Source organism: Carassius auratus, chromosome 15, assembly GCF_003368295.1.
Source record: "Carassius auratus strain Wakin chromosome 15, ASM336829v1, whole genome shotgun sequence".
Classification (NCBI taxonomy): domain Eukaryota; kingdom Metazoa; phylum Chordata; class Actinopteri; order Cypriniformes; family Cyprinidae; genus Carassius; species Carassius auratus.
The window spans coordinates 16,795,445-16,807,522 of record NC_039257.1 but is presented as its reverse complement, the minus strand read 5'-3'; the positions used below and the strand labels follow the sequence as shown (position 1 = coordinate 16,807,522).

Below are 12,078 nucleotides of genomic sequence, written 5' to 3'. Positions count from 1 at the left end.
TTTACTGCAAACAAGATGCAGTTTTTCCTCGCCCTTGATATAAATAGTCCTATCAGCATAATGATCCCACATCGCACATGCTGACGTGCTTATTTCTTTATTTCTTTTCCATTTCAGATCAATAATTTAGCATCCCTCCATCTTTTTTGCATTTCATTAAATTTGCACAGGGAATTGCCTGGATGTTATGAGCCTCATCCCAGCGTCATCAATGGGAAATGGTGAAATAGCTTGACACTTTCAAAAAGGGCTGAATAGAAGGGAGACCCCAAGATCAACCGCACATTGCTGAATCTGAGGTTATGTCTAGTCAAGCTATGATTTTGAGCTCACAATTTGAGAAAATGCATCCAGGTGCTGCTTAAAAAATTGTTTGCCCGACAATTGAGTAAGATGTTTCTTCATCAGAATTGATTTGGAGAAATTTAGCATTATTCCAATGGATGCTCTGCAGTGAACGGGTGCTGTCAAAAAGCGGAGTCCAAACAGCTGATAAAAACATCACACTAATTCAAAAATAATCCACACCACTCCAATCCATCAATAAATGTAAAAAAGTGTGTTCTGGCTTAATAAAACAGGTCAAAATCCATAATAACGCTTCCTTAATACAAAAATGCAATGGCATAATGGTTTTAGACCATGTTTTTGATCCGTGCATATTACTCTCCTGATTCAGGTGAGATATTTTTTTCACAGGATATTGACAATATTATGGACATTGATTTTTTATCAGCTGTTTGTACTCTCATTATGATGGCACCCATTCACTACAGATGATCCACTGGTGACCAAATGAAGTAGTGCTAAACTTCTCCAAATCTGTTCTGGTGAAGAAGCAAACTATTGGATGGCCTGAGCAAAATAAAACAAATATATATATATATATATATATATATATATATATATATATATATATATATATATATATATATATATATATATATATATATATATATATATATATATATATATATATATATATATATATATATATATATATATATATATATATATATATATATATATATATATATATATATATATATATATATATATATATATATATATATATATATATATATATATATATATATATATATATATATATATATATATATATATATATATATATATATATATATATAATTAGCTTTATTTAGGAACAAAAGATGTCAATGGGCCGAACTCAGATGGTGGTGAGGAAAATCAGTGTGTTGGCCTGGTGAAGGTTTTTTTTTTTTTTTTTTTTAATTCCCAGCTATAACAAGAGTAGACTAATGACAGGCAGTGTAATTGAACCTGTAAATCCTGCTCTAACTCCTCACTGCTCTCTCTGATCCTCTTACACATCTTGCCATCTTAAACATGAGTCACACAGCAGAAATCAGCTTACTGCTTCACACACATACACACACTCTCTCCGGCCCTCCTACGCATACAAGTGAACCCTGCTGCTATTACACCATTAATAAAAAGTACCATCGTATAACCAGTTTCTCTTCCTTTAAGACATCTGCCATGGTAACACCTTAGTTCTCTTAACTGAAAGTTCTCCAAAAAAGCTCTAGTTCTTCACCTGAACCCAATGGGGGTTGTTTCAGGTTTCTCAGAATTTTATATAAGATAATTTTTTACTGTTCAAATGTTCAGTGGTAAGTTGTCTTACCCTCACCAAGGCTACGTTCATTTGATCAAAAAATACAATTAATATTGTGAAATATTTTGTACAATTTTAATATGTTTTAAAACGTAATTTATTCCTGTGATGCAAAGCTGAATTTTCAACATAATTTCTCCAGGCTTTCATTGTCACGATCCTTCGGAAATCATTCTAATGTGTTGATTTGCTGCTCAAGAAACATAAGTTGTGCTGCTCAATATTTTTGTGGAAACTCTGATACATTTTTTTTTTTTCAGGATTCTTTGACAAATACAAAGCTCAAACAAATCTGAATTAAGAGAAATATTGGTTGCACTTCATTTTACAGTACATGTACTAACATGTACTTATAGTGCACTTACAGTGTATTTATCTTAGAAAGTTCTGGTAACACAAGGTAACTACATGGGGTAGGGTTAGGTTTAGGGGTAGGTTCAGGGTTAGTACCTAGTTATTACATAGTTATTGTAATTACTATAATAAGTACATAGTATGCAAATGAGGAAAAGGACTTTAAAATATAGTGCTACCGAAATATTTTGTAACAATGACAAATACTTCACTGTCACTTTTGTTGAATAAAATTATTAATTTCTTAACCCCAAACATTTGAACTTTAACATAATTATAATCATATATGTATTCATATTGGATGATTAAAATCTAACAAAAATCATAACACTATTGAACAATGAATTAATATTTATTATTGATCTAAATAATAAATCAAATGATTATAATCACTTTAAATCATACAGACTGAAATCTTCCCCTCCTTCTAAATGTTGATGATGTCAGTGACATTAGAGATTTTAAATGAATAACAATTACAATTTTTGCAGTGTTGCCAAATCCGTGGTTTTCCCACATAATCGGGCTACTTTAACACTGTTGCCGCGGGTTGTTTTTCATGTCCAAGGGTTGAAGCGAGTCTTATAACATGATATTTATCCCCTGGAATGTGATTTTTACTAAGGGGACCCTGCCAAAAATGTATATATATATATATATATATATATATATATATATATATATATATATATATATATATATATATATATATATATATATTTATTTATCACTTTTATGATAATTTTTTATATAATTTCGTGCTTGACAACGCTAGGCAACATTCACTTTCATTACATTATAAAGAAAAGCCTTTGAAGCAGCCTTTCTTTATTCCACAACATAATTAAAGTCTATTACACTGATCAAGATAAACCAGAGGGTTAGCGTTGCCCACGTTGGAGCAGATCATTCGATTTTTTTTTAGCTCGATTGATGTGCTGGCTAATCTTTAAGCAAAGAGTGTCATAGTCAGTTTGCTAGAGCTGGAAGTGTGACCTTCTGTTTATCCATTAAAGCGACTGGTTAATCAATTAAGCTGGAAGTCACGGTCAGCCACAACAATGCTACACAACAGACAACAAAAGACAACAAAAGCACTGGCCTGGAAGTGCACAAACACACGCGCCACCTAAGGTGTACATCCCTACGGATGTTTTCCCACAATCCCCCGTATCGTGTGGATGACCACTCACACGTCCGCATCCGTGAGAGGGGAATCCGAGCATGTAATCAATCGATACTTGCTGGAAACCTCTGGACCCCTTATACTGATACACATTGACACAGCGGCTAAAGCGGATCAATGAGCGCTCCAGTGTGAAGGGCACGGAGACGCACACCTCCATTGAGAAAGATGAACTGAGCAGAGAGAGAAAGAGAGAGACTCTAGTCACTGATCCCATCTGACTTCGCCGGTGTAAGCAGCACCTATTGATTTTCCAATCAACTACAAGGCCAGGGTTCACACAAACGTACACACACACACACACACACACACTGCCACTTGAGCTAGGAAGTCCGCTACTCAAGAAAACTGCTACCTTGTTTGAACGCACACACAAAGCACTCTTGGCAGAATCATTTTGCTGCCTTTAGAGGGAATTTGATAAAGTGGAAAAGCATTTGTCCACTACCAGACTGGATTTATCACACAAACAAACACACATGTACAGGGTGGGAATTATTAGGGAGGTTTCAGTGCCGTAGTTATATCTTGAGCCCCCTAAAACAGGATTAAGATACACTTTATATATATATATATATATATATATATATATATATATATATATATATATATATATATATATATATATATATATATATATATATATATATACAAAACTTGTAAAAAATTACAAGTACATAACACAATCACTCAAATTTAACCCTTATGTTGTGTTGCTGTTATTTGGACCAGGAGAGGACTTATTTTCATGAAAATGCTAGTTAATGTTGCACTAATGCATTGCACTAAAACTTGCTCACATACAGTATTAGCTAACTGCTTATAAATTTCATGTCAAGCTATATTATTACCAGATCTTGGATTCATTTTAGCAAATGGGTTCCTTTCCATTATAATGGGTTTTTAGATCAGTGATGCTTATGATCAATCAGCTCCAAAATGAAATACAAAAATCTGTGTTAACTGACCGAAAACAAGTTGACAAAAAGATTGAATCCAAGATTTGGTAATAATATAGCAGAGTGTTAGATTCACATGCAATTTTTAAAAGGCTGTCATTTCTTTACTGGGATCACTAAATTAGTGAAATGATTTTCAGCACAAGTAAGATCAAAACAAACACTGTTAATACCAAAAGAAAAGCTCATTTAAAATATAAATACATACTATCAAAGTACTTCAATTATACAAATATAACACTACATTATAAGCACAAATCCTGTCAATAAACCATCATATAACATAAAACCTAGCATGAAAAATAGCTAGGTTTTATGTTACAATGAGATCACGTTTATGCAAAATGTGTTTATTCATAACCATGAACCAACATATGGTCCCAATCTAGTTGGATAGTGAGTCTTAGCTTAATTTAGGCTAAATTTGCAACCATATTAGTCATTCTCAGACAAATCTCCCTGGACATTACCCCATGAAAATCTTTGTGTAATGTTGTACGCATACCATGTTAGATAATCTTGGGAATGAGTGAGAATCATCCATTCTGACAGTACAGGGCATTACGTGTCTTGATTCAGCTCCATTTTGTTGAATTGTCCTATTTTTTGGTTTCCATTCCATCCAGACAAAATGGGAGATATTGAGAAAGGCCAAAATGAATTAGGACTGATAAACAGAGTTCTTTAAGACCATATTGAGAACATTAGGGTAAAAATCAAATCAAACACAGGGGCTTTCATTTTCATTTTAACAAAAAAAAAAAATCTATCTATTTCTATTTTGGAGATTGGGCCTAATTCATTATGCAGCCAGTAAGAGGGTCACCAATCTTTCAACCATTAAATTCTACACAAATATAAACCATATGGAAATTAGAATTTTTAGCATTTTCTGAGCAGAATTGCTCGGGGTTGTGGGGGTGGGGTCTTTGATCTTGTTGGGACTCCCAAATAACACCCATCATTTTTCACACTTTGAAACCAGAATGACCTTCCCACCCTTTGAATGACGGAGCAAATCAACTGCAAACTGCAGTTGCAACAAGGCTTACAGGTTTAGGATCTTAAAATGAATGAAAACATAGCAGATTTCAAACCTGCGTTTACTTTAACAGCCCAGCCGTGCAAGGTATGTCTTACCTGGGACGATGGAGACAGTGTCCTTCTCCCAGGACACCACACTGACGTACTCCTGCACAGCAGAGGGGATGAGGCACTTGAAGACGGCCACGTTGCCCCGCATGGACCTTTGGTCCGCCACGCGAACTGTGTAAGGTTCCCTGAACACTGTTCATGATGAAGCAGAAGAAAAACAGAGGTTGGAATTTATTTATTACTTATTAAATAATTAAATATATATGTAATTGTAATTGTACATTTATATTTTATCTTTTTAAAGACTTGTTCATAAAGAAAAGAATCCTCTAACCAAGCATGAAAGTGAGATATCTTTATAGTTTTATTTTATTATATTTTATTTTATTTTATTTTATTAATCTAACACAACATCACCAATCATATTAATGGCAGACCCAAGAGAAATACATTTAAAATAATCATAATAATAATAACCAGTGCTGTCAAACGATTAATCACGATTAATCACATCCAAAATAAAAGAGTTTGTTTACATGCTATATCTGTGTGTACTATGTATATTTATTATGTTTATAAAAATAAACACCCAGGCATGTATATATTTAAGAAAAACATGTGTAATGTTTATATATTGAATATATTTATATATAATATAAATTATATGAATATAAATGCATACATGTATTTATGTAAATACATGTACGTTTTCAAAATACATACTGTAGGTGTGTATTTATAAAAACCTAATAAATATACACAGTACACATGTACATACGCATACGCTATGTAAACAAAAACATATGTATAATCACGATTAATCGTTTGACAGCACTAATAATAACACTTTAGTCAATTTTATACAATAATTTAAATTAAATAAATTAAATACACCAACAACATAAAAAAATAAAATAATATTCATAGTTATATAAAATATTTAAATTCACTATTATATATTTATATATATATATATATTTTTTTTTCATTGAAATGCACTTTTCTGTGAATAAATAAATAAATACAAATAAACAAAACTACAAATAAACAGATCTGGGTCAAATGCATTAATTTTATAAAATATATAATTGGATTGTGAGATGGAAACTGGATTTATTATTTTTGTTTTATTTTTCATCAAGAGATGTTCAAGAGTTCTTTTAACCTTTTTATAAATGAAATGCATGCAGACGGCGGTGAGTGGACGACACTGCACAGCCTCTGGAGCTGTCAGAAACATTTGCCCCCGCTAAAGGGACCCTTTCTGCACCTGACAACCGGAATCCAGACAAAAATCAATAGAAGAACACACAAAGCGAGCGGAGTATGGTGATGTTGTTTACGGGCGAGGAGATCCTCCTACGGTAAAGGGCGACGGGGGATTGCAAGCAGATTAAAGGAGGCGCTGAATTTCATTTTAATTTCAGAGACTCAATTTGCTTTGTGTCTTTCATCAACATCTATTTACTTATGGATTTTAATTTCTCCCTCATATCTTTGGGGAAGTAACGCAAGACGCAGAGCAAGGGCATCTCATTCACGAACATGACGGCGCAAATTTGATCACACAGTCGGGGGATGTTTTCAGAGAACTCTGTGGGCATTGCAATTGGATTCGTGGCCAATTCAACTACGCAGCTTTTTCAGCCCATCCAAAAAGAGACCAATCATAAAAATTCATGAAATGTGGCAATCACCCACAAACGCGCTCCGAGGCCACCCCCTCCTTTCTCGCTTTCACTCGCTACCTCTATTTCTATATATAATTAATGCCTGGCTTGCGGGTGAATTTCCTTGGTCATTAATAAAGGTTTCTGCCAGGTGCCAGTGTCACCCACAGCGAGGCGAATCAGTGTCCTTGTCTGATAGTTAAGTCATGAATCGTTGAGCCCAGTCATTATATTTCTTTCTTTCTCAATATTTAACTACGGTCTATGAAATTATGTAAATGAAAGTTGCTTGAGTAAGTTAAAACAGGCTGTGTATATTTGCCCATTGTTAACTAACCAGCTTCTTACCGATGCAGATGAGATTTGAATCGATAGAACAAATCAATAGAACTCCCTATTACACTCAGGACTCCATAGTCTACAAATAATCATTTATTCAGTCATTGATTGACTGCGAGTCTCAGGCTTTATTGAATTTCTAAAGATAAACTAACTCAAAGCGGCCCTCTATTAGCTAGTTTTATTTTCGCCTCGACTCGGATTGTGCTAGACCTGGTTGTGGAATGCTGTTTTACAGCGGTGGAAGGAGCGTAAACAAGCGAAAACATCTCTAAGGCTTCAATAATGCATGTGTAAAATTCGCAGACGAATTTGCAGACAACAATAGCAGATAGCATTTGTTATGGGCAAATGACTCTCCGTCTTCATGTGTGGCATCATTAGAATGTTACCGATGCCTGACTATACTCATCGGTTGCTTGGAAACGGACTGACACACGGGCTGGTGCTCTCTTTCTCCTTTTGCGCACACCATGAGTCCTGTATCACCGTCGTTTAAATAATTAACTTGAGAGAAAGCAAATACCGTATTTACTTATTCATGACGCAAGACGTATCAAAAAAAAAAAAGAGAAAAGGTCCAAATTGAATAAGAATGAGGAGGTGAAAGGTGCTCATTAATGTAATAGAGAAGAAAAACAAAATGAACATGACCTATCAGGAGGCAGGAAGCCTAAGAAACAAAGGGCGGAAAGAAAGGAAGAGCGAGCCTGTGTCACAGTGCACCTGCCACACACGTCACATGGGGTCTGTGTTTAACCCTTGAGATGACTTTAGACAAACTCAATACAGTAGGACAATCTCCAGTAAACACGCTACTGTGTTTTTAGGATAATAGAGGTGATTTAGTTACTATAGCATGGCTTCTGCTGAGCAAATTTCTGCATTTAACTTGACTGTATCCTCCTGACAGTTACCTGCTTCCAACTAATAGACAGACAGACAGACAGACAGATAGACAGACAGATAGATAGATAGATAGATAGATAGATAGATAGATAGATAGATAGATAGATAGATAGATGAATAGCCTACCTATAGTATACAAGAAACAGGGACATAAACAAATGACATGCTAAGAGTTGAGCCACTGTAAAAGGCTAAATGAAAAATGAATAGTGAGTGCAAGGAGGAAACCACACACTCATATGAAGCCCTCATAGGGAGATTTTCATAAATGTAGAGCTATCCACACAGGTGCCCATGCTATTATTGGCACAGGATCAGCATGGAGGAGAGTGGGTGAGAAAAGAGGAGGAGGGAAAGAGAGAGAGAGAGAGATGCATGGGGGGGATGGTGTCATACAGTGAGCTGTCAGCTGTCATCATTCTCCAGTGCCACCTGAGACATTCAGCGCCACACCCTGCCCCTCCCCTCACCGTACCCATGGTAACCCCTCAGTGCCAGGATCTGATTGGCTGGTAAGGGAGCCCTAGTGATGGGTTCCTCAGGGCTCTTTGTGGGTTGCTAGGTCCACTAGCAGTTTTGCTGCATCTCAGCACTTAATTGATTAATTAGTGTAATTATTTGAGGCGAAAGTCACCCCCGTCTTGTCGCCGGTTGGTTGGTAATTCATTCCATCCTCTGAGACTTTAATGTTAATGCGGGTAAAGTGGAAAAAGTAGCACCGGCCAAACTAGCCTGGTTACAGTTGAATAATCGTTCATGCGGACATTATTTATAAAGATGGTTGATCTGCGTTGCTTGATGGGCTGATTTCTGGGAAATTCAGAGTAGGTGAACGCGTAAATGTGTGTGTGTGTGTGTGTGTGTGTGTTTGTGTGAGATGGGAAATCTAGCTTAGAGGACAGATGGAGACTGGGAGACAGGAGGGACACTGGCACTGCGCAGGCTGGCATAAGAGTGAGTGTGTGAGTGTAGGGAGGTGTATGGATATCCCTCGCTGTTGCTGGGCGGCCAGCCCCACTCACGAGCGGTGACCTTGGCACCGAGTGGGAGGGTCAGTCAGCCAACTGTCTGTAACGCCGTGTGTCCGTCTGTGCGATGCTTTTTAAAGCAGCCAGGTCATCAGGCCGTCCACTGGGACATCCATTTGGCACTTACATTCTTATTTAGGTTAGCAATATGGCGGCCGCTACTTCTGCTGTTACTGCAGATGTTAAGTTAAGAACTCATGTTCCACCTGTAACGTCACGCGCGCCCTTCTGCCACAGTGCCTGCGTGGACTATGCTCTTTTCTCAGAGCATTATGGCCTGTAATGTGATGCTGATAAGAACTAAAGCCATTGCAGTCTTTCAGGGTAAAAGTGGGCAGTGTCACACTTTATTTTGAGGTCCAGTTCTCCCTATTAACAAACCATTAACTATGACTTTTGCTTAGGTGAACTATTAATATCTTCTGTTTATTAATAGTTAGTAAGGTAGTTGTGAAGTTGAGGTATTGGGCAGGAATAAATAAGGAATAAAATAAAACATCATTTATGTGAAATAAAAACCTGTTCTGACATTATAAATGTCTTTATTGTCAAATTATTCATATAAAATTATTAATTTATTTTATATTAATAAATTGATTAATATACATTTTATATTAATTAATATATTAATATAAATATTAATATAAGTATATTCTAAAACTAAACACAAAAAGGTAGTGTACATAAATACATTTATTTATATTTATGTTCATATTTATTAAGAAAATGTATCTGTCTACCAGTTATTGACATAATTAATGTTTTATATATAATGACTAACCAAGTTTTGCTTACACTATAGATTTGTGGACAAATTCTCACTAGTAATTAACTATTAAGAACAACCTTTTGCCTAAGTAAACTTCTAATTGGCTGCTTATTAATAGTTAGTAAGATAGATGTTAAGTTTAGATATTGGGTGGGGCTAAAGCGATCTAAAATATGGTCTTACAGAATAAGGCATAAATGTGTGCTTTATAAGTATTAATACACAGTCAATATGCTTTGAATATGCATGCTTATAAGCACTGTTGGGAACGTTGCTTTAAAAAAGTAATTAGTTATAGTTACTCACTACCTGTTCCAAAAAGTAATTGAGTTAGTAACTGAATTACTCTATAATAAAAGTAACTCATTACAAGGGAAAGTAACTATTTGTGTTACTGTAAAAATAATTAAATAAATAAATAAAAAGTTGCTATATGTCAAAGATTTCGAATTTTTTTTAAGCAGTTCTCACAAGTCAGTTGAAATGAGTAGAACAGACAGGTGTACATAACTTTCAATATTAATTGCACGTCAACAGACAGCAAGAGTTTTATCCTGCACTTCAAGTATTATCTTTGTAAGAAAAGTGTTTTTGGCCACTAGCTTTGTAGATGCGTGTGTCACACGTTACATGTACACATTACATGCACGTTCTTGCCTTTGACCACAATTAATTTGAAGTAGTGCTTATATCTCCACCTTGAAAATGCCAACTTTTCATCGGATTGCTCCTGACTCGTCATTTCTGCTACTGCTGCGAATCTATGTGTAGCTGTTGCGGGTGGTGTGTGTGTGTGTGTGTGTGTGTGTGTGTTTGGCGCCGCTGGCACGTTTGCCGGCATGTGTGTAAATCACTGGCTCTGATTGGCTATCATGAAACACATGACTCTGCCTTAGCCGATAATAATCGCTTATCTCGTTATTAACCCACCTGCTCACTCGCTGTGTGACAGTGTGAGCCAGGGGTGCGTTTATTAAATCAATTCTTAGTAACGCACCGCATTTAACATTCAGTAACGTTAACAGCATTGTAATGACGGGAAAAGTAGTTAGTTAGATTACCCCGTTACTGAAAAAATAACGTCGTTACCTAACGCCGTTCTTTTAAGCGCCGTTATTCCAAACACTGCTTATAAGCAACTACTTAATAGTGAGAATTGATCATGGCCTGTTCCTTGTGAGATCTGACGAAGAACGTTAGTGGTTGCCAACCCTGACGTTTACACACTGCACTACACCACCATATAAATACATTAAATATATGGATAGACAGATGGATGGATGGGATCATGTCTCACCTGCTTTGACACGGATGCTAGGGCTGCGGATCTTGCCGGCCTGGTTCTCGGCAGTGCAGAAGTAGTCATTATCATGAATGAAGCTGTTGAAGGCAGAGGGGGAGAAGGGGTAGAGCTGCAGCGTGCCGTTGGCATGAACGTGGCGGATGTGTGGCACGTCATAGATGTCGTCGCCGGTGGCCAGGTACCAGCGGAGGACGGCATGGGGGGCGCCACCCGCAGGACAGGGCAGGGACACCCCCACTGAGCTGGAGAAGGTCACTCTCTGCAGGGAAGCATTCACAAAGTACAGCCGCGTCGAGACCACATCCTCGCTGTGCACTGGAAGAGATAAAACATGGTCAGTTGCGAAGTGACAAAATAATTTTATTCTTCAAATCAACACCTGGAGAGGTAAAGGGCCCAATGCATACTGGTACCTTTGAGTTACGGCACTTTGAAATCGTAATAGAAGCACTGCGTGTCATTCTGGCAAACTTCCACCTCACATTCACGTCTGGTAAAGTGCACGCCATGCTCTGATTGGATTATCCCAGAGACGTTCCCACTGGGTCAACACAACTAAATTCAAATCAATCACTGGATTGAGAAGATGATGTAACCAAAAATGGTCCTTTATCTTATTATCTGTCTGTCGTTTACCAGGTGGACAATCTATATGGGAAAGCTAGGTCAGCTTGTCACTACAGTAGCAAGTCACAAATCTTTCCTAAAGCTGCAGTTACTTTAACGCACGTCCGGTGTTTTAAAGCTGCGGTAGGGAACTTTTGACGCTCTAGCGGTTAATAAACAGAACTGCTTGCGTCTTGCGG

The 12,078-nt window shown here is 36.6% G+C and overlaps 1 protein-coding gene across 8 annotated transcripts in view; it reads right to left on the bottom strand.

Annotated features, from left to right (window-relative positions):
• dscaml1 (Down syndrome cell adhesion molecule like 1) overlaps positions 1–12,078 on the bottom strand; it is a 128,736-nt gene that overhangs the window by 103,176 nt on the left and 13,482 nt on the right. For all 8 annotated transcript variants that reach the window (XM_026282702.1, XM_026282703.1, XM_026282704.1 and 5 more), the window contains exons 2-3: positions 11,267–11,587; positions 5,300–5,446 (exon numbers count right to left, since the gene is read on the bottom strand). In XM_026282702.1, coding sequence (XP_026138487.1) covers positions 5,300–5,446; positions 11,267–11,587 — 468 coding nt within the window. The remainder of the gene's footprint in view (positions 1–5,299; positions 5,447–11,266; positions 11,588–12,078) is intronic.